Below are 20,518 nucleotides of genomic sequence, written 5' to 3' on the forward strand. Positions count from 1 at the left end.
CTTTTGAAAAGTGCAGTCCAGGTTTGTCTGTGAGCGCACGTCTGCAGTAAATCACGTGCGTGTGACTGTAACAAAAGCCGCTATTAGCGCTGCAACGGTGTCTCATACGAACGCTCATTTGCGAGCGCGGGAAGTCACGGGAATGTTCATTGTGACATCAAAGTCACACGACCTCCGCGTTTACCCCCAAGGTCGTCCTCACCATGAATGCTGATGCGGCGCGCAATTTGCCGGGCGAGGCTTCGTCGTGATCAATGGCCGGCGTCGCTGTTGTCGCTTATTTATGATTCTACCGCATGACGCCAATTACGTGGCGGGATGAATGTCACACAAGAGGGCGCAGACCTCCGCCAAGACGGAACCGTCCAATTTTGTCATTTGGATTCCTGGGTTTTTTCAAAGGCGTTTTACGGACACACAAATACAATATCAAATAGGTAAATTCACGAAGAATATCAAAAATCATTATAAATAAATATTGATATTGAACGCATTCACGTTTCAAGGCAGAGCTCCCCGTACTGCCGTCCGTTTTAGAACATTTGGGCTTATCTTCCAAGACCCACAGAATATTGTTTGGAACTCGCTTTTTCAGTTTTTCAGTCAGTAGCGGGAGAAAATGGTTTGCTGCAGCAAGCCACGTGACCGCACTCGTCACGGAAGTGATGCTTGAAACGATGGCTCTGTGTCGCTGTCGTTTCACATAAACAGCAAAACCTTCTACATGGAGCAAAAGCACTGTCGCCAACAACATCACACTAACATTTGCTCGTTCAAATTCTTACGTGTGACCGGACCATCTTGGTCTGGAGATGCGCTGAAGCAGCATGTAGCTGAAGGCAATTCTTGTGCCCTGATTGACTTTGTTGAAGTGGTCTCTTTCTCGCAGATGTTCACCTTTTGCGGGTAGGTCAGAAGCAAAGATGTTTTTCCTTCAGGAAGAGTCGATTCGCTTGACTCAAAAAGCCCTCCGGCGCTCCGGTGTTTGTGTCTGCAGGGAGGAACGAGGCGGGAGACCAACATGACAGCTCCAAATGACTTCGGCGGATTGCCCGGTTGAGCTCCCAGACGCGTATTGATCGATTGGCCGCTGATTGTCTCTCAGCGGCGTTTGACAAAACCGGCTGAACACAAAAGCAACATTGGCACACAATTGTTGTGCTCGTGTCTTTAAAACACGAAGGCGACGAAGGCAATATTTTCTATCGTAAACACGTTCCTTGTACAGTGGAAACTCAGTTTTCAGGATTAATCCGTTCCAGAAAGTCTGACCAAAACCGAATTTTCGGAAATCTAAAGTTATATGTCCCATAGGAAATAATTTCAATCCAATTCATCCGTTCCAGAGGCCGAAACATATCGGCAAAATATACTTTTTCTTAAAGAATAACTATTGTTTTACATACAAAAAAAGTGTGTAATAAACATAAATGGCAATTAAAGTGAATAAATGAACATTTTAACATCAGTTTTACCTTTATTGAAGACTATTGATGGTGTGTACAGCAAGGAGGAGAGAGAGGGAAGCCATTTTCCGGATACTTTCTTGAATTTTATCATGTTTCTGGCCTTGCTTATCCAAATCAATTCCTTATCAACAGCCGTCAAGCCGTCTGCCACAATGGAAGCTTTTATTAACCACTCAAGGCAATAACAAGCCTCCCGGTCTGCTTGGCAACACTCGGGAAAGTTGGGTCAGTATCACCGTAACGTCCTGCGAACAGTCAGGCCTTCAAAATAAAAGCACGCAAGTATAATAACAGTTTCACCACACTTCTTTATCTTCTTCTCAAGAGCTGTGCTTATCTCAAATCCAAAATGATGCAACGCCGCCATCTAGAGGGATCTGTTAGTTATTACAGAGGTCTAAAAACCTGAATTTTGCAGACAATCGGGGGTAAAACCCTCTTCCACGCTTGAAAAGCGTACTCGATGTGTATACAGTGTACGTTGATGGCAGTAAACGTTTGGCTTCCGTTTGACGAAAATAACTGTCCACAGCAGTGAATTAGTTCATGTCGAAAACACTGGCAACAAAAGTGAGTACACCCCTCAGTGAAAATTTCCAAATCATGCCCAAAACGTCAATATTTGGTGTGGCCGCCCTCAGGACATTTACACTATGGGGTGTCCTCACTTTTGTTCCCAGCAATTTAGATTTAGATTAATGGTTGTGTGTTGAGTTACTTTGAGGGGACAAAAGTGGAATTTGTTTCGTGTGTCGCCCCCCCCCAACTAAATCCAGCGGTGTGGAAACAGTTGACATCCAGGAAGTAGTCACACCCCCTCGGTTTTACCCCATTAGTTATACTGCTGCCTTATGCTAAAATAATTGAAATTCATTTCCCCCCTCATTAATTTACACCCACTACCTTATTTTGACGAAGCAAATAAAAATGTAAATATTGCCTTTATGAAAAGAGCAAGTCCATTTTTTTTTTTTTTGCTGCATCACTACAAGCGTCGATTAATGAGGGGAAAACGTCATTGAAATCATTTTAAGGCGATAGCGACGGGAGACGAGGAAACTGCAGATAAGTGCCGAGACGTAACAAAGTCGTGATACTCGGTGACACCGCCGTGAGATCGGAAGGGAACGTCAGCAGCGCATTGTCACTCCAAGTTGAAGTTCTCTGCAAAACTGACACATAAAACAAAAGAGAAATCAACACTGTGTATTTAAACATCGAAATGTTCAACTAAAGCATTTACTTTTGCCTAACAGTAGCTGAATGCTAACATATAATGTGAATCTCCATTGACAGGCTGTCAGAAATCAGCATAGATCGTATATAGTAAATACACACTTTTAAACAGTTACTTCTTTTACACACACAAAAGTTGGAGAAGTATATTTTCATAATATTCCTGAACCAAGAAAGCAGAAAGTCCATTTCGTACTAATTTCCGCGCGTTGTCCACATTAAAATGTGCTGATTGCAAACAAAATTACAAGTCATCAGATTGTCTCCCTTCGCAGGTGACTTGTTCAGCTCGGAACCTCCTTTTGAAGAATTCTTCATCATCTGCCAAACTGAGTTGAGTTGCGTTCACTGCCTGCAAACTGCGCTCGTACAGTATATAAGTTGGCGCTCGCTCGCAAGTCAAAGCAAAAAAGCGGCCGAACGACGGCTCCCGTCTCAGAGAATTTGTAAGTACTTGTTTTTTGATCACATTCATCGATTAATCGGAAACAAATTGACAGATGAATTATTAAAATAATCGTTAGTTAAGTGGTTCCTCAAATCCACATTAAAAACAGGTTTTAACAGCGTCTTTGGCTTTTAAGAAAAGTGCTGTACAAATTGGATGTATTATTAATAACTGTGATGATCCCACTCCATAGTTCCAATTGGAATGGCGTTGCGAACCAAAACAGCAGCAGCGTTCTGCCTCGTTTCGTTACCTTTTCACAGAATCTCCCGTAATAGTCGTTGAATTGATGGATCTCATTAGATTGTGCAAGATGTCTCTCTCGCATTCTCTCTCTCTCTCTCTCTCTCTCTCTCTTGTTCTCGCTCACTCTGTCGCTCTCTCTCTCTCTCTCTCTCTCTCTCTCTCTCTCTCTCTCTCCAAGGCATTCAGCCTCCTCCAGCACTGAAGGCAGATCGCCGAAGTCGTCCAGGCCAGCGGATCCAGCAGGCTCCCCGAGACCTGGATGGATTTCACGGGGGAGATTTTCCGGCGTGTCTAGCAGGTGCGCCGCATCATGTCCTGCCCGCGTTTCTCCCTCCGCCGGAGACGACACACCGGAGGAGCCACGCGGAGCGCGCCCACGTCCGTCACGGGAGGCAAAAATCATCAACAACTCCAGTGAGGAAGAGGAGGAAGAGGAGGAAGGGGGCGGCGAGCACTTTATCGGAGATAAGGAAACCAAGAAGAGAGGAGATGGTAGAGAAGTAAGTGCCTAAAATGATTTCAATTCTCTTTTTGTTTTTGTTTGTGATGATGCTGTCTTTATTAATTCAGTATATTTCAAGACAATCTCTTTCTTTTAGCTTGAACTGAAAAAAGGTTCTGCATAAGGGAAATGCTTATTATGCATTACTATTGCAAACATCATTATTATTTGTCGGTACCTTTGTTTCGATTTTGAATAATTTTATTGTTTTATATTTTATATTATATTTGCATTTTTATGTTGTATAAAAAGTAAACATTTTATGTTCATCATAAGTATTGATAGTCCAATTTCATTTTTCTAAATTGATTTAGTCATTATTATTATTATTAGCGGTAGTAGTAGTATTACTGTTATTTCTTTTATTAGATTTTTATTATTTTTAATCCAATTTGGTAATTTATGTAACATTTTTATATCTATTTTACAGTTATCATTTTGGCTGTATTTCGCCCTTCATCTTATTTAGAAGGATTTTCTTCTCATAATATATATATATATATATATATATATATATATATATATATATATATGTGGTTGCAAGATGGCTTTTATTCAGCTTGTGTTTATTGGCTGGTTACTCCTGTAAAACTTATTAGCAGCGCCACTAAAGTGGTTATGCAACTGCAGCCAACCACAGTTGCCGGCTAAGAATGCCTTTTAGTATTAATATTTTAGTATTTGATGAGTTTCCCTGGAACTGCGCTGTTTACTTGATTTGCTGGCCGTAACCTGGTCCACTGTGACTTTGTTGTGTGTATTGATCTGACAACATGCAGTACAAACTTGGTTATGTCGTATTTTGCATTTCAGTTGTAAAAATGATAAATCTATGAATGAAAATCACGAGTCATTATGAAAGGGATGAATACAAAGCTTTACTTGTATGCGATATATTGTACATGGATGGATGGAACATTGGGGAGCAATGTAGTTTAGTTATTGTTTTTTTATTTTTACTTTTTTATTGTTTTAAAAACATTTTATATTCTTTTACGCAGATGTATAGATGGATAGAGAGCGAGATAGTCTGCCCAGCGCCAAATGACTTGAAAAGGAAAGATACCTTTACCTATAGTTTGCTTAGATTTCATGAATTTTATTTGATTTTCGTTGTTTTTATTTTATTATTTTTTTGGTTTTGCATGAAGAAAAACATTTATTTTATGTTTGATTTGTATTTTTATTCACTTTTTTCACATTCTAAAAATATTTTTCTAGAACTTTCTTTGATTTTTATGATCTATTATTGTTATTGGGGTTCAACAAATATGGAGGCAATATACTGTATGTAAATATATAAAATAATATATAATTTTATATATATATATATATATATATATATATATATATATATATAGCAAATTGACATAGTACATAGGATTTTATTGTATTTTTATTGACTTTGATATTTTTATAATTTCTTTGTATTTTATTATTTTGCAATTCAAAGAAAAAATAAATAAATTGTTTTTAAATGAATCGTCTTTTTTTAATTTCATTGAGATTTGACCAGGAAAAAAATATTTCTTGTATTTCTTGTAGCTAGGCAGAATTCGTCGGGTTTGGCATAAAAAAAAGACCAATCCAGTCAGGCCCACGTTTCTGTTTGAATGTCAAACTGAGAAGCCGTCGTGCTCTGTATGAAATATAAAATGCGCCCTTGTGCAGTGGCCGCACCTGACCTCCTTGACCCCAAGTCTGCCGCCCACAACTCCAAGCCCCGCCTGTCGTTCTCGGCCAAGTCGGTGGTGCTGACGTTCCCCGAGGAGGACGAGCGCGACGTCGCCCGCGCCACCGTCATGCGCTGGAAGACTGTGTCGGCCATCTTCTTCCTGGTGGTGGTCTACCTGGTGATCGGCGCCGCCGTCTTCCGCGCGCTGGAGCAGCCGCACGAGCGATCGCAGAAGTTGGCCATCCTGGCCGAGAAGCTAGACTTCTTGGCCCTGCACGCCTGCGTCAACTCCTCCGAGCTCGAGGATCTGGTCAAGGTAAAAAACATGATGCGCTTCTTTTTTGGGGGAAATAACAAAGTTTTAACATTAGAGGTGACACAAGTACTTACACGCTGTACTCAACTCATTCAGTGCCACAGATGTTAATATTTTACCAACAGGAATCCAACCGTTTACTGCCACTGACGAATATATACGTCAAGTATGTTTTTCAACTGGTCGAGGAGGGTCTCGCCCAGCTTGTCTGTGAAATTCAGGTTTGTAAACCACTGTAATGACGAACAGATCGCTGGAGATGGCGACGTTGCATCGCTTTGGATTTGAGCTTTTGAGGAGAAGATGAAGAAGATGCTAGCTAGCTAAATGCACGTCGCAGACGTTCTTTTTTTTATTTTTATTCGGGGAGGAGGACTTGCGCCGGCCTTGACTCCAAAGTGCTCCGTCACGCGACGGCGTTTCAACCGAACCGGGGTGTACCCCGCTCCGGATCGCCTGCGACGCTAATGTGGACAAACGGTGTCGAAAACGGATGACGAATGGGTTCGTGGGATGAAGTTGTTTCTGTGTGGCAACCGGGCCAACAGATGACGTCGCAGTCATAGAGACAGAAAGGCAAAAGACACAATTCAGCGTCTCTTTTTGTGAAAAAACTAAACAAAAACAAAGCTTGCTCATTTGTTCACATGCACTGACGTGGTTGCTGTATCTCTGTATTTACAATAAATGGATAATAATAGATAATAGATGCTCGAATGGCAATCCACATGTATTATTCTTCTTTTCTCCTTTTGCTTCTTTTTCTAAAATGGATTTTTTTTCAGGCATCCGATTGGCTAGAATGCCCTTAACGTTAGCCATGTAGTTAAATAGCACTACCCGTTGAGATGATGATGATGATGATGATGATGAAGATGATCCTTCTTTGTAATTAGAAAAATAAAAAAAAATAAAAAACACTCCCTCAAGGTATGAAGACATGGTCGAAGAAACTACTGAGAGATAAATTACATTCCCAAAAAGAAAGTCCAGTTTTATTGCGCATAATGCATGATTGTTTCTTAATGTTCTGCCTGGAGTCCAAATGAGACGAGCGCTCCACAGAGATCTCAGATATTCTCATGGTTGTGAACCAAAGGAACTATGATTGATTTTATATTTATTTCTCTCACACTTAGGGGGAAAAGCGTGTTCTTCGTTACACAACGAGTGATTGTCCGCTGCCTCCCCGGAGAGCTTCCCTTGTTCATTTCCATCTCACTATTGATTACCAATATGTACACAGACCGGCCCATGTGCAAGCCACTGAGCTGTTTGTTTGTTTTTGGCTAAAAGGACCTTTACTGACATCTAAAAGGACCTTTACTGACATTTCAAGTGGCAGAACGTCAGGAAAAGATGACATCGCCCCATATAAGCAATAAAGTAGAAGTTGTTCTTAAGTCGGGTTAACCGCTGTATGATACAATTGAAATAAATAAAGTTCTATTCTTTTATCGTCACACTTGTGACACATTGTCATTTGACGGTAATTCTTATAAACCTTCAAACAACTGCTACTCGAACACACCCGGAGCATCAGCACATACAGCGGTAGCGTACGTTCGTAAGCGAGCGCGAGCCGCCATTCGGGGGCGTTCGACTTCTCCTCTTTGATTGACAGGCCAAGCGTTTGGATCAGAGTCGACGAAGAAGTGAGCATCACGCTCCGCTGACGACACGAACATCATCGTTTTAGATAAAGGACAATTCAATATTGCGTCTTTTAACGGCCAGATATTCGACCAAACAATTGAATAACAAAGGTATGCTAGCTCAATGCTAACAACTAATGTGAAACACAATGGACAGGCCAACAGAAAGTAGCATATGTTTAGCTTTTCCCCGAAAATGTTGGTTGAACACCAAATTGTAGCAATTGTGGGATGTTGCAACAGTCACGAATTGTCAGTACCGGTACACCGGCGGCACTGTTGACATAGTAAATGACTGCGACAGCATTCGCAGTGCAACGTTGAACGTCGAAAGGCTCAACTCTTAGCATGTCTGCAAATGTTTTCATCAAATTGTCAGTTCCGCTAGAAGAGAAGAGCTTTGTTATTTCCCTGGTAGATGAAAAAAGGTGTTTTGAAATGATGGAGTGCTCATCTTTTGCACCGCTGGAAATCAAACAGAGAGAAAGAGAGAGAGAGAGAGAGAGAGAATTGTTTGTCCAGTAATGAGAACTCGAAGCAGACAGAAATAAATTGCTCTTGTGTTTCCGGCGGTGCCACAAAACTCGCCAGTCGCTGACATAAAAGTCTGCTCGGACAAAAGAAAAAGAGAATGAATCAGCGGTGTCGAGTGAGGTGCCAAGGAATGGGCCACGCTGCAACAGAAAAGACAATTGTGTGGGGCAACCGTACGTTTGCGTGTTTCTCTGAGCAGATTTTCATGTCTTACCTTGTTTTACCGAGGTACAGACCTTATTGCGACAGAATGGCGATCGGTCGTATGCTCCCAGGTTTGGGGAAGACCCTTTTCGGTTGCCGCAAGGTACGGCAAAACCTCGCTGCAAAGTGAAAAGAACTAAACGTTCCCGGTACTTTAGTTACATGTAGCCGCCAGATGCTCTTCGCTGTTAATTAGAGATGGATGGATGGATGGATGGATGGATAATTGGATGTCGGCATCGCCTGTCAAGCGATCCTCGTGAGAATTGACGCGTTCCGCCGCCTTTCTCTCGTTCACCAATTGTGCGTTTTGTTGTTGTCGTTCGGATTGCCTCGCTCCAGCAAGTGGTTTCGGCCGTCCGAGCCGGTGTGAACCCGTCGGGAAACTCCAGCAACCGGACGAGCCTGTGGGACCTCGGCTCGTCGTTCTTCTTCGCGGGAACCGTCATCACCACCATCGGTGAGCGTCCCCGAAAAAGCCGTTTTGCCGCGGTCGCGTTATCACCAACAAGCGGTCACCGTGCAATTTTGATGAACATTTTATCACGAAACTGCCCTGGTGTCGTACAAATGTGCAATCCTACACAGCGTAATAAGGCGCTTACGATGTATCGGCACGTCGCTACGCCGATTTTCGTTCCTCTTGAGGTGAACGTGAACGTTGGCCGCCGTCGGTTCCTCGTCACGTTTCTCAGATGTTCGACGAGAAGCACGTTAATAAACATAATAATTAAGAATAATATTTTTTAGTGGCCGTCATTTTAAACGGCTTGAATGAAATGAACATGGAATACAGAATATATTATCAATATTGTATATAAGCATGAAATGAATAACAATATTTTTCCAAATAAATACAAATAAACACATGCATATTTTATTGAATGTATTATTTAAAATATATATAGATATTAAATACACTATCAGGTATGTGTTGAATAGAAATAAAGAAATGGAAGAAATTGAATTTAGATTTTGTTTTGATAATGTATTAATAATCATAAGTTAACTTTAAAAAAAGAATAAAACAAAATGAATTATATATCATCTTTTAAAGTCCCTGTGGATGCTTGTTTTATTTATTATTTTATTCTTTTTAATTATTTGTCTACTATTATTATTGTATGCCATCCGTATTATTTGTGAAATAATGTTTTTCATTGATTTAATTCCTAATCCAAATACAGTTGGCTGGAAAAAATACAAAAATATATACAATACTTGATGCATATATGTATATATGTATACCCGTGTGTGTGTTTAGCTTTCCACCAAAAATAAACAACCATTATGAGATTAATAATGTAAAAACTGGAGCATTCTTATATTCATATTTCATCCAGGTCTTGTATTGAATCTCATTCAAGTCTGCTAATTTAATTGGTTACTGTTTGAAAATAAGATGACACATTAACCCGACCCCCCGCCCCCTCCACACACACACACACACACACACACCCCACCCCCAAAAAAGTAAATAAAATCCTTCAGTGCCGTTTGACACCAAAACACCGTTTTCCGTTTTTTCTTCCGACTGCTGACACCGAACAAGCTGCGATTGGCACGTTTCTCGCATTTAGTGTCGCTCCAGTCCCGGAAGTCGTCAGACAGACGACCGCATTTAAGCGGCGCGCGCTCCGTTAATCGCACGTTAACGAGACGCCGCATCAGCTGTAAATGGACTAATTAAACGTCTAATCTCCCCTTGGAATTGGAACGAACGCACGTTTTCCGGCCTCCTGACAGGATTTGGCAACATCTCGCCGCACACGGAAGGCGGGCGGATCTTCTGCATCATTTACGCTCTGATGGGGATCCCCCTCTTCGGCTTCCTGTTGGCCGGCGTGGGCGACCAGCTGGGCACCATTTTTGGCAAGGGCATCGCCAAAGTGGAGAAGATGATCGTGGTGAGCCTCTTTTGTTTTTTCCCGGCGCAATGTCATATGCGTCATCTCTCTGTGAACGTTCGCCTCCCGCTACGCGTCTGTGGAAGCGGCGGATGCAGGGTTGCCATGCCAACGGACTCCCAGGTACCAAAAGAAAATACCGTTTTCTCACGACCTGAAATTGACAAGTAACATGGACACTTTGGCTTCTATTTCTTTATTGTAAGCTCAATGATAACTTCTTGCCTGGGCTCCTGTGTGATTTTATTTTATTTTATTTTATTTTTGTATCTTGACGGAAGAACACTTCATTATATTTAATTAGTCATAAATATGAATTAAAGGCCATAAAGGGATGGGAGACCATGTGGTTGGTTGGCAAGGAATTTGTTGAATTTGAAATGAGAGCGATAGGATGACAAACTAGACTTGATTAAAATATCACAGTAAATGATTATTATTAGTAGTAGTCGTATTAGTAGCAGTAGTATTAAATGTAATGTTATCAATGGTGTCTTTCTGGACCCTACATGTTGTGTTGTTTTCAAAAGAAATTTCCTCAATGATGGAGCGGACCGGAGAGGGCGTTCAAGCTGCGTTGAAAACGCGCATCGGGATGAATTTGAAGGAGGTGAGGAATTCCCCTCGTGACCGTCGGTGCTCGTCAGCCAATGGGAAACGCCGTCCGATGTGAAATAACGCAAGATGCACGCGTGTCTCTGGAGCTCATCAATGTTAACGCCGCTCCTCCGGCACACTTGGAAACTCCAGCAGCGGTCTTCGTGCGTCGGCGCCTGTGCTCTCGCTCGGGTTTGGTGGCTTACGTAATATGGGGCGGTGGGGGGGCGGGGCTCATGTGGGAAGACAGACTGGCGTCTGACGTGCGCTGCGAGAGACATAAATCGGCGTTGTGCATCCTTTACTTCCAAGCCGGAGCCGTGCATGTTGCGTTGGTCACGTGACGACGGGCACCGGGATGTTTTGGAGGACGAAACAGTTTTGAGTCCTGCAAGGACTTGGCTCAGCGAGAGTGGACGAAATGGACAAAAGGTAGAATGGGGCGAGTGCTCACCTCATCTTATGGAAGGAAAATATAGAGAGACAAATTCACTCTTGTCATACTATGACTTTTTTCAATTTTATTGTGTTCTGGTCTACCGAGCAAAGCAAAGCGTGCGGGAGGAAGTGTCGGCTTCGTCGGACGGGAGGTATTTTCGGGCCGCTTTAGAGCGCCTCGTTGTCGGCCGTGAGAGGACGCGCGTCACACAGAGAAGTGCGGAAGTCCAAAGAGTTCGGGTTAGTTAGTTATTCCGACTTGAATGCGAGCTTGTGAACCGGGGCTTCGGGTTGGCGTGGCTCCTTTAGAGTGCCTCGTTGTTGCGGCGTGGACAAGCCCTGCGATGACCCGGTGGGATATATTCCAGCCGCCGGAGGCTTTAAGCGTTTTGTATTTTTGTGGCTGAAACGTAGTCGTGTGTAGGCATAAGTACGACGCTAGACAAAGTAGCATATATTTTTCCCGGTCGTAGAAGTCGGTAGTTTTGGACTGAGAGGACACGGCAACAGAGTGGCTTTTTTTTTTTTTGGGGGGGGGGGTTGTTTTTTTGTGTGATTTTGAAGCCTCATTATTGTTATCAATATTGTAACATTTGCCGTTTTTTTAGTCGTTCAAATTTGGCAGGGTTGTTAACAACATTCTTCTGTGTACTGTGTCACATTTATTTTCACTTTTCAGGGAGTTTAGGTCACCAACAGTGAGCTACTCACTGAGAAACTTGTTATCAGACCGCAGACGCAAAAAGCTCCGTCAAATAAAAGGCGCACTCGGTCCAGCTGGCGTCTGAGGGAGACTTAACCCAAGCTGCCGAAGCGAAGCCGGAAACTCCTCACCGGGGTCACTCGCGCTCGTTCTGTGTCGCCGCAGAAGTGGAAAGTCAGCCAGACCCAGATCCGCGTCATCTCCACGCTGCTCTTCATCCTGTTCGGCTGCCTGATCTTCGTGGCGCTGCCGGCGGTCATCTTCAAGCACATCGAGGGCTGGAGCACGCTGGAGTCCGTCTACTTCGTGGTCATCACGCTCACCACCATCGGGTTCGGAGACTTTGTCGCCGGGGAAAAAGGTCTTTCGCTCCGCCGCCTTCTGTACGCTGTTCCCACGCCGCTTTTCAAAGTTGCACTTGACACGAAGGCTGCCTGTAACTCGTCATTTAGGCCTTTTTAGGATACGATGACGAGATGATTTCTCATTTCAGGACGTTTTTCAACCCTTTCTTTATGGGATTACAATTTTTGTTGTAAATTACAACTTTTTTTGTTGTAAATTCTCCTCGGATTTCAGTTCTTTTGAGAACTTTTGAAAAATTATAGCTTCTTTAATTACAACTTTTTTTTCTTGTAAAATTAAAACACTTCTCATAAATGAAATGACAAAACTACTTTGAATTGTACATTGGAACTTATTTCTTGTAAGATTGAAAATCTTCAAAGCAAATCAAATGTTTCCCTCCTTGGAAATGACCCATTTTTAAGAGGATGACATTTGATCCAAAAAATTGTAGAAACATTGTACATGACAGCAAATGTTTTTAGAATGTTACATCTTTTTATACCAAACTATTGTTCTTATATAGTTACAACTGGATTCTGGTAAAGCTTGCAAACTTTGCATCATTTTCATCATGTTATGCGCATTTTATCCTTCTAGAATAACAACTTCCTCTTTGTAATATTAACACATTCAAATTTGTCCTCTTTTCAATGTCACCCGAATCGTCCGTCTCTGTCGTTTGACAGACGAGCGAGAACGCGAAGAGCGGCAGATGGGCGGCGAGCGCGGAACACTTGTGACTAGTGACTAGATTCTCCCGAGCGGACCTAATGATTATGGATTAGCGTCCGTGCCAACGCGGTTGGTTAAAAAGTCGACTCCGCAGGCTGTCGTGTCCCCGCTTTGCGTCGCGTCAGTGAGTCAGGCCGGGCCGGACGGCTTTTATCCAAGGAACGACGCTGCGCTCCGCTACTCTCGTGAACCCGTTTACCGGAAATCTGTATTTTGTTCAAATGTACGCGTCTTCCCTGGTTTCCTTCCGTTAAGAACCCGACCTTACATAAGAACGAAACTGTCCAAAGGTTTGAAAAGTTCTTTGTTCGATAGCTGAGCGCGGCTGTGCTTGTGCAGGTGGTTCCGAGAGTCCGGAGTACCTCAAGTACTACAAGCCGGTGGTGTGGTTCTGGATCCTGGTGGGTTTGGCCTACTTCGCCGCCGTGCTCAGCATGATCGGCGACTGGTTCCGTGTCATCTCCAAGAAAACCAAGGAGGAGGTACCTGGGGGGGCGCTGCGATATCCAATTTGTCCTCATCGGCAGGATGCGTCGCATCAAAACCGCGTCGAGAGGCTTTGAAGGCCCTCCCCCAAACTTCGGGAGTTCGCGTGTCACGCGTCCTCTCGAGAAGGGCGGCGACATCGCAACGTTCGCCCGATCCGTTCTCAACGTCCGCCCGAGCTCCGACGACGACTTGAAGACATTCGAGCTTCTCGTCGCACCGTTGCCGTTTTACCTTGCGCTTCTCTGCCGTCCCGCCGGTGCTCACGCTGCCGTTTTTAGATGAATTTCCGGAATTTGTGGCTGACTTCTTGACCCGTGCAGGTAATATATTCGCAATGGGTGACTTGACTATTCCTACCGACTCCCCGGCAGAACATCTCAGCGTGGTGTTTCACACAATAACCGATACTTTGGATTTCACGCAGCTAATGCATGAGCCGAGCCGAGCCGTAAGAATGATAATCATTTAGATTTGGTACAACTAACCGGGGCCCCGTGACCTCGTGAACCTCGTGACCCTCGCGACCTCACCAAGTGTACAGCAGAAAGCGTCACAGTGAAGAAGCAATGTTGGGCCTGACCTGTTGCACCTACAAATACTTGCTCGTAGATGACCGCAATGTCCAACATTATGATTCCAAAGTTGACGCAACATTGAAGGAAGAGGGTGAAATGATGCCATCGTGTTGCTTGAAGTCAGGGGTGTCAAAGTCATTTTTGTCGCGGGCCACGTTGTAGTTACGGTTTCCCTCAAGGGCCGTTATGCCTGTGAAACCATAAAAATCTTTCATCGCCTCATCACCTTTGTTGTTATTGTTTATTTTTTTTTGTAACGGCCTAACAGCCGCATCACCTCATCGTATGGTCACACCCGAAATTTAAAAACTCGTTTTGGAATCAGAAATCAAGGCTAATGTGTTTTTCAACTATTGTTCGTATTTGGCAACACAAAAATGCTTACAATACGTCAATGTTATTTACGAAATAGGACAATTGGAAATCCTGGTACAGATTTCGACAAGAATCGTGGAAATCGACACGCGTGATTTTGCCTTCGCGGGCCACATCAAATCATGCGGCTCTGGCCCCCGGGCCTTGAGTTTGACACCTGCGCTTTAAGTAGTCGCCTTGGCGACATGGCGAAAACACACGACGATTGCTCGCGGCGGCTTCATCCTTGATTTACACGTGAATAGAGAGCGCATCGCACATTTTGTACGTACATACTGCGGGTCGTCTCCCGCGTTGCAAACGGCTTGTGCCTCGATGCGCTCTCTTGCTGTTCAACCCGTCGGGGAATAGGCTGTTTTTTCTCATTAGCGGGTACAGTACACGCTGGCAGCTCCGCTTGGAATTTCAAGCTTCGCGAGACGTGCGGACAGACGGCCGAAGTGAGGAGGAGGAGGAGGAGGTGGAAGCGCGCACTCGACCGTGCGATGCCGCCGTGTGCGCGGCAGACATACGTTCTGGCCTAAATGGGCCCGAGCTTTAACCGAGCACACTTCGGAGCCTCGTAAATAAATAAACAGGCCGCAGAGACCCGACGGAGCGCCTCGATCGATCGCGTGTTCGACATATTCGAGGATCCGCTCGCCGTCCGTGTCGCAGACGCTCGTCACGGTTCGGCTTGTAACGAGCTGCGGAGTGAACGGCATTTTATTCATCTCTTTATATGGCGTGATATTAAAACCATCGGTGTAATTTACTCAACTTCCAACCAGAGTCAACGGGTAAACATTTTGGCGCCCCAGAGCGGATGTCCGTCACCAAAACAGACAACGGAGATGAAGGAAAGAACTTCACTCATCATTACCTACAAACTATTTCTCTAAAAATAGATAGACGTACAGTATATTTTTATTTTAGTGTCAATATTATTCCATGTCATATTATTGTTCGTATTTTGGGAAATGTTTTCCTTTCAAGGAAAGTAACGTTAGCGTGAGTGGTGGGGCGGCACCCTAGCGCCCTCTGTTGACCAGCGGCCACTGTTTCCATGGCTGCTAGAAAATCATTTGGTTTTTCTGCCTTTGCGTCAACGACCACATTCCAATGTGTGCAAATCCTAAACCGCTTTTAATCAACATATTTGATTTGATTTCATTTTATTTATTTATTTGTTGTTTTTTCAGTCAGCGACCTCGAGAACGCAGTCTGTTGGGCTGAATTACAACAATCCAAAATCCGAAGCATGTACAACTGAATTTATTCATTTTAATTTTTCATCAGGGGGCTCTGGGCTACTCTTGCTGTCTTGGCAAATGATACAAAATAATACAAACTAAAAAAGCCTAAAAGGATAAGATTATGAATGAATTTCATGTGCGTACATTTTAATTTCAATTTTGGTTAGAGGCCTGAAACCCGCACTGTAGGTTGGGCCCAAATTCAAAGTGGCATCCTCGGAGCCTCAGCTTTAACTGGTGGATTTGTGGCCGCAGGTGGGCGAGTTCCGGGCTCACGCGGCCGAGTGGACGGCCAACGTGTCGGCCGAGTTCAAAGAGACCCGCCGGCGCCTGAGCGTGGACATCTACGACAGGTTCCAACGCGCCGCCTCCATCAAGCGCAAACTGTCGTCAGAGCTGGGCATCAACGCCTCCGCCAACCAGGAAATGACGCCCGGCAAACGGACGCTGTCGGCCGACCTCGCCGACGAGCGCGAGGCGTACCCCAACTTGACTCTGTCGCTCACGCCCCTGACCCGCGACGGCGGCCTCTTCCTCAACGGCCTCGGCCCGGACTTTGCCGACCGGCTGGAGGTCGCTGTCGTCGAAAACTCCGAATGAGGACACGTTCCAAGCGTTCCAGTGCACTGAAGGCTCGTACGGGGGAGGAGCCTCGAGAAGCTCGCAACGTTCCGTCGAACGGGGGCGTAGCCAGAAGATTTCAATCGTCGAAGGGGCCGCGGTGCCGATTCCTACTTTTCCGCCTCGCAAAAACACTACAGCGGCACGGTGGCCGCCGCGTAGCTCCGCCCCTGCCATCGACACGGTCTCATGAGATTTTAGTAGCAAATATTACAGAAAGTTCAGTCGCATTGCTTTGAAGGGGGCTGTTTCTAAGCCACCTTCGCAGCAATCCGCAAACATGGCCGACCCGACATTCTAAAACGATTGTCCGTTAAATTGAAGCGCTTTTTTTTTTTAAGCCATATGCACCCGTATTACAATACGGTACAAAATGATTGTTTTGCAGCTATTTTTCTCGTGGCCTTAAAACGCCCGGTACAGTCTAAAGTTAAGCTTGAAAATGTTTGAAAGTTTCACATTTCATCCAAACTTAGCACGCCGGTTTCCTTGGTCACGGTGACATTGTTGACGTGCAGTACTCATCGTAGGCAAGTGGCTTTTATGAGCTGTGAGGAATTGCTGTGCTCCCTCGCTCCAAATCCGTTGCCAAAGGCGAACAGCTTGATAACAAAAAAAAATCTTACTGTAACAAAAATAGCATGTTCCACACTTTAGAGACTTGTGTTTTGCATTCCTCAGAGCCATGCCACTCTCTCTCTCTCTCTCTCTCTCTCTCTCGCTCTATGCACAATAGACAATAGATAGATGGTCGCCTCATCAATGCCCCGCATTCAACATGGCCGCCACATAGACACGGGAGGCCCGTCTTTTGGAATTGGATCTATTTTTTGTATCTCTGTGAGCCGTAAATACGTCAGCCCCATTCTCTGCCTGCGTTGCGCCGCAGCGCCAGTCAACAACAGTGGCCAATTATGGAACTAACAGACTTTGTCAACGGCAATTTAAGTGACAAATAGAAACTATTTTTGGACACATCGTTCGGTTCCGACGCTCCGTTTTATCCGATGTCCATTATATCGGAGTCCGTTTTCTCGAAGATCCACTGTTCAGCCTCAAGAAATATGGCCGCCATGCAGCAAATCACTCCACAAAAATGACCAACGTGATGCCAGAGACTCCGCAAACACGGCCGACGCGCTGAAACTCTGTTCGCAAACATGGCCGACATAATCTAACACATTCCAACAAGGCGGCAACCGTGCTACAAAACACTCCACGAACATGGCCGACATTGTAGATAGATGCTATTTCGATAGTCAACTAATTCATCTGCAATTTGTAAAAAAAAAAATAATAAAAATAAAAAAATAATAAAAAAAATCCTACTAAATACTGGTGAGAACAAACTCAAATCGGAGTCAGAAAAAAAAATCAATCAATCAAACAGAAGAAAAGAAAACGAAATCTCCGAAATAAATCAAAGCTTTGGTAAATCTGGGTCGCTGGACTTGTGCTCATCTATGAGCGATTTACCTACGAGGCTCAAACATCTGCATCAGATAAACGAGGATCCTCGGCACCTGACCGCACACTTCAGAAGGAATGTGCTTTTATTATTCGTTTTTTACATTTTTCTTTTACACCACGCTTCCATATGCCTTGTTACATTTCCTCTCAGTTTGGCCCCTCGCTCACAAGATGAAGATGAATGTTGATATTTTTGTCGTTGTTGTTGTTGTCCCTGGATGATTGACAGGCGGCTCTTCACCCCGAAGGCATCGCCCACGTGTGCCTTACTGGAACGCTCGCAGTCAACACGCGTGGAAGACACGAGGTAGTACCAACGCAGCGGACGCTCTGAAAAGGACGGCAATCTCGGCCAATATGCGAATACGCGTGAAAATCGACGGGGAACTGGAAAGAAAATACGGCACGAAGTGACAGTGAAGCCGCGTTCGTCACGGGGGATACAGAATGTTCCGGACCGACCGGCGATTGGAGAAAATCGACGATATAGACCGCAAGGGTGTCAAACTCATTTTTGTTGCCGGCCACACTGTAGCTATGGTTTTCGAGCGCCGTTTCCCTTATGACAGTCAAAGCATACAAATGGGTAATTGTCTCATCATCTTATCACATACTGTAAATACACAAAAACATTTATGGATAACTAGTTTTGAAATAGGAAGTCAAGGAAAACAATTTGTTCAATTATCGTTCCATTTATTTCAAAAAAGAAAGAAAAAAAAAAAAAAAGTTATTCGGCAACACAAAATGCGTGGAATCGCTCGACGTTAATAAAAGTGAAGACAAGTTTTTGGCAATTTTAGCAAGAAACGTGAAGTAGTAGATGCAGATGATTTACTTTCGCGGGCCACATAAAATGATGTGGCGGGCCGCATCTAGCCCCCGGACTTGAGTTTGACACCTGTGATATAGAGTGAATGTATTTTGTATGTAGTTTTTTCCCCCTGTCACATGCTTCAAACCCATTTAAGCTCACGAATACACACTTGAACTTATTCCAACACACTTTTGAGCATTGCTGAGTACCTGCTTTCACTTTCACGGTCAAGAAATGAGAGACGACGGCGTCATACAAAACGTGCTCGCTTCAAGCGCTTGATTTGTCACTCCCACCTGAACGTGACAGTAAAACTGACACATACAACAAAAGAGAATTAAAAAGGCCAAAATGCTCAGCCAAAACAGAATTGTCCGCTAGCTTAATGCTAACATATACGGCATCGTCTCCGCAGAATGTATCACGCGTTCAAGTGTCTTATGTTTTCATTGCCCAAGACGTGCGCTGTTTCCTGAACGCTACAAAGCAAAATGCATCGTGTCTTATCAAAGACGGACAAAAGTATCGAGACTTAATCAGTGAAGTAGCTTTTTCCGCTTCCTGGGTCAGGCGTCCCAATACTTTTGTCCCGTCCTTAACGGCGTGGCTTTCTGAAGATGGATGATTGACGGGCGGTGCAAAAGGGGCGCTGTTGCGTCATAGGTCGGGTCGCATGTTGTTAGCGTGCGACGAACGTGCGCGCGCGTGCACACTTCCAAAGCGCATCCGCTTGTTTTCCGTTAGACGGTTAGTGGGCACGCTGAATGTGATTTTTGCATTGGTTTGGAATGGGTCACTTTCGTCCAAATGTTGCCCAAAACACGTTGCAAAGTCAACGTGCGCCACCTGCAACAACAAAACGGTCGCACTTCGCGTTTCGCCAACTCGCGACTTTTCAAGCGTTGCATGCGCGTCGAAATGTTAGCCTTCTTCTCGTGTACGAAATCTCGTCTTTGGCGACGACGCGGCCACGTTAGCTATCAACGTCGCCTCAAACAAACTCGGAAAACATTTGAAATAAAGTCTTTCATATGCAAAACGAAGCTTGTCTGTGTGTTTTTTTTTTTTTTTTTTTTTATTACTCGCTGCCCAAAGGCGACCCCTGACCGGGAAACCAGAGCCCGAAACCGCGCCACCTCCCGCATATTGGAGATGTCAAAACATTTCATACAAAGTTTGCAATTAGTTAAATTTAGTCTGTCTGGAAAGCCGACTTTGAAACCCAAACCTATTTTAAAACCCTAATTTGAAACCCTAAATATGTTTTGAAACCCTATTTTCAAAGTCTAACCCTAACTTGAAACCCTGCTTTGAAACCCTAACCCTATTTTGAAACACTACTTTGAAACAATAACCTTATTTTGAAACCCTAAACATGTTTTAAAACCCTAATTTGAAACACTAACCCTAATCTGTAACCCTACTTTGAAACCCGAACACTAATTTTAAAGCGTACTTTGAAACCTTAACACTAATTTGAAACCCTACCTCTATTTTGTAACCCTACTTTGAAATCCTAATACTAATTTTAACCCTACTTTGAAACCTTAACTATAATTTGAAACCCTATCTTAAACCTTAATCATTTTTGAAACCCTTATTTTAAACCCTAACCCTGCTTTGAAACCCTAATTTGAAGCCTTACTTTGAAACCTTGTTTTTTTCCCCTCCCCATAATACAACTTTATTTCCAAAATGTGACTTGTCTTTTTTCTTCCCAAAATTCAACTTTATTTCACTAAGATCACGAGATGACACGTTATTGTCTTAAAACAAATCTTCCTTCTGATAACATTCCGCCTTTTTCTATTCCACTTTCAAAAGCGACAAAGCGATTTTAGTGTGTTTTGTCGACGATGACAGACTTTATTTTTTATTTTTTTATTATTGAGGAGGCGGACGCTGGGACCGGACCGGAAATTAACA

At 43.9% G+C, this 20,518-nt stretch overlaps 1 protein-coding gene across 1 annotated transcript; it reads left to right on the forward strand.

Annotated features, from left to right (window-relative positions):
* The first annotated feature begins 3,782 nt into the window (after positions 1–3,782).
* Positions 3,783–19,285, forward strand: LOC133416900 (potassium channel subfamily K member 2-like). Its single transcript, XM_061704219.1, has 7 exons — positions 3,783–3,899; positions 5,573–5,892; positions 8,628–8,745; positions 10,032–10,192; positions 12,096–12,291; positions 13,350–13,492; positions 15,940–19,285. Coding segments are annotated over exons 1-7 (1,284 nt in total). The 5' UTR covers positions 3,783–3,898; the 3' UTR covers positions 16,285–19,285.
* Positions 19,286–20,518: the final 1,233 nt, after the last annotated feature.

The sequence above is a fragment of the Phycodurus eques genome, chromosome 18 (genome assembly GCF_024500275.1).
Source record: "Phycodurus eques isolate BA_2022a chromosome 18, UOR_Pequ_1.1, whole genome shotgun sequence".
NCBI lineage: Eukaryota > Metazoa > Chordata > Actinopteri > Syngnathiformes > Syngnathidae > Phycodurus > Phycodurus eques.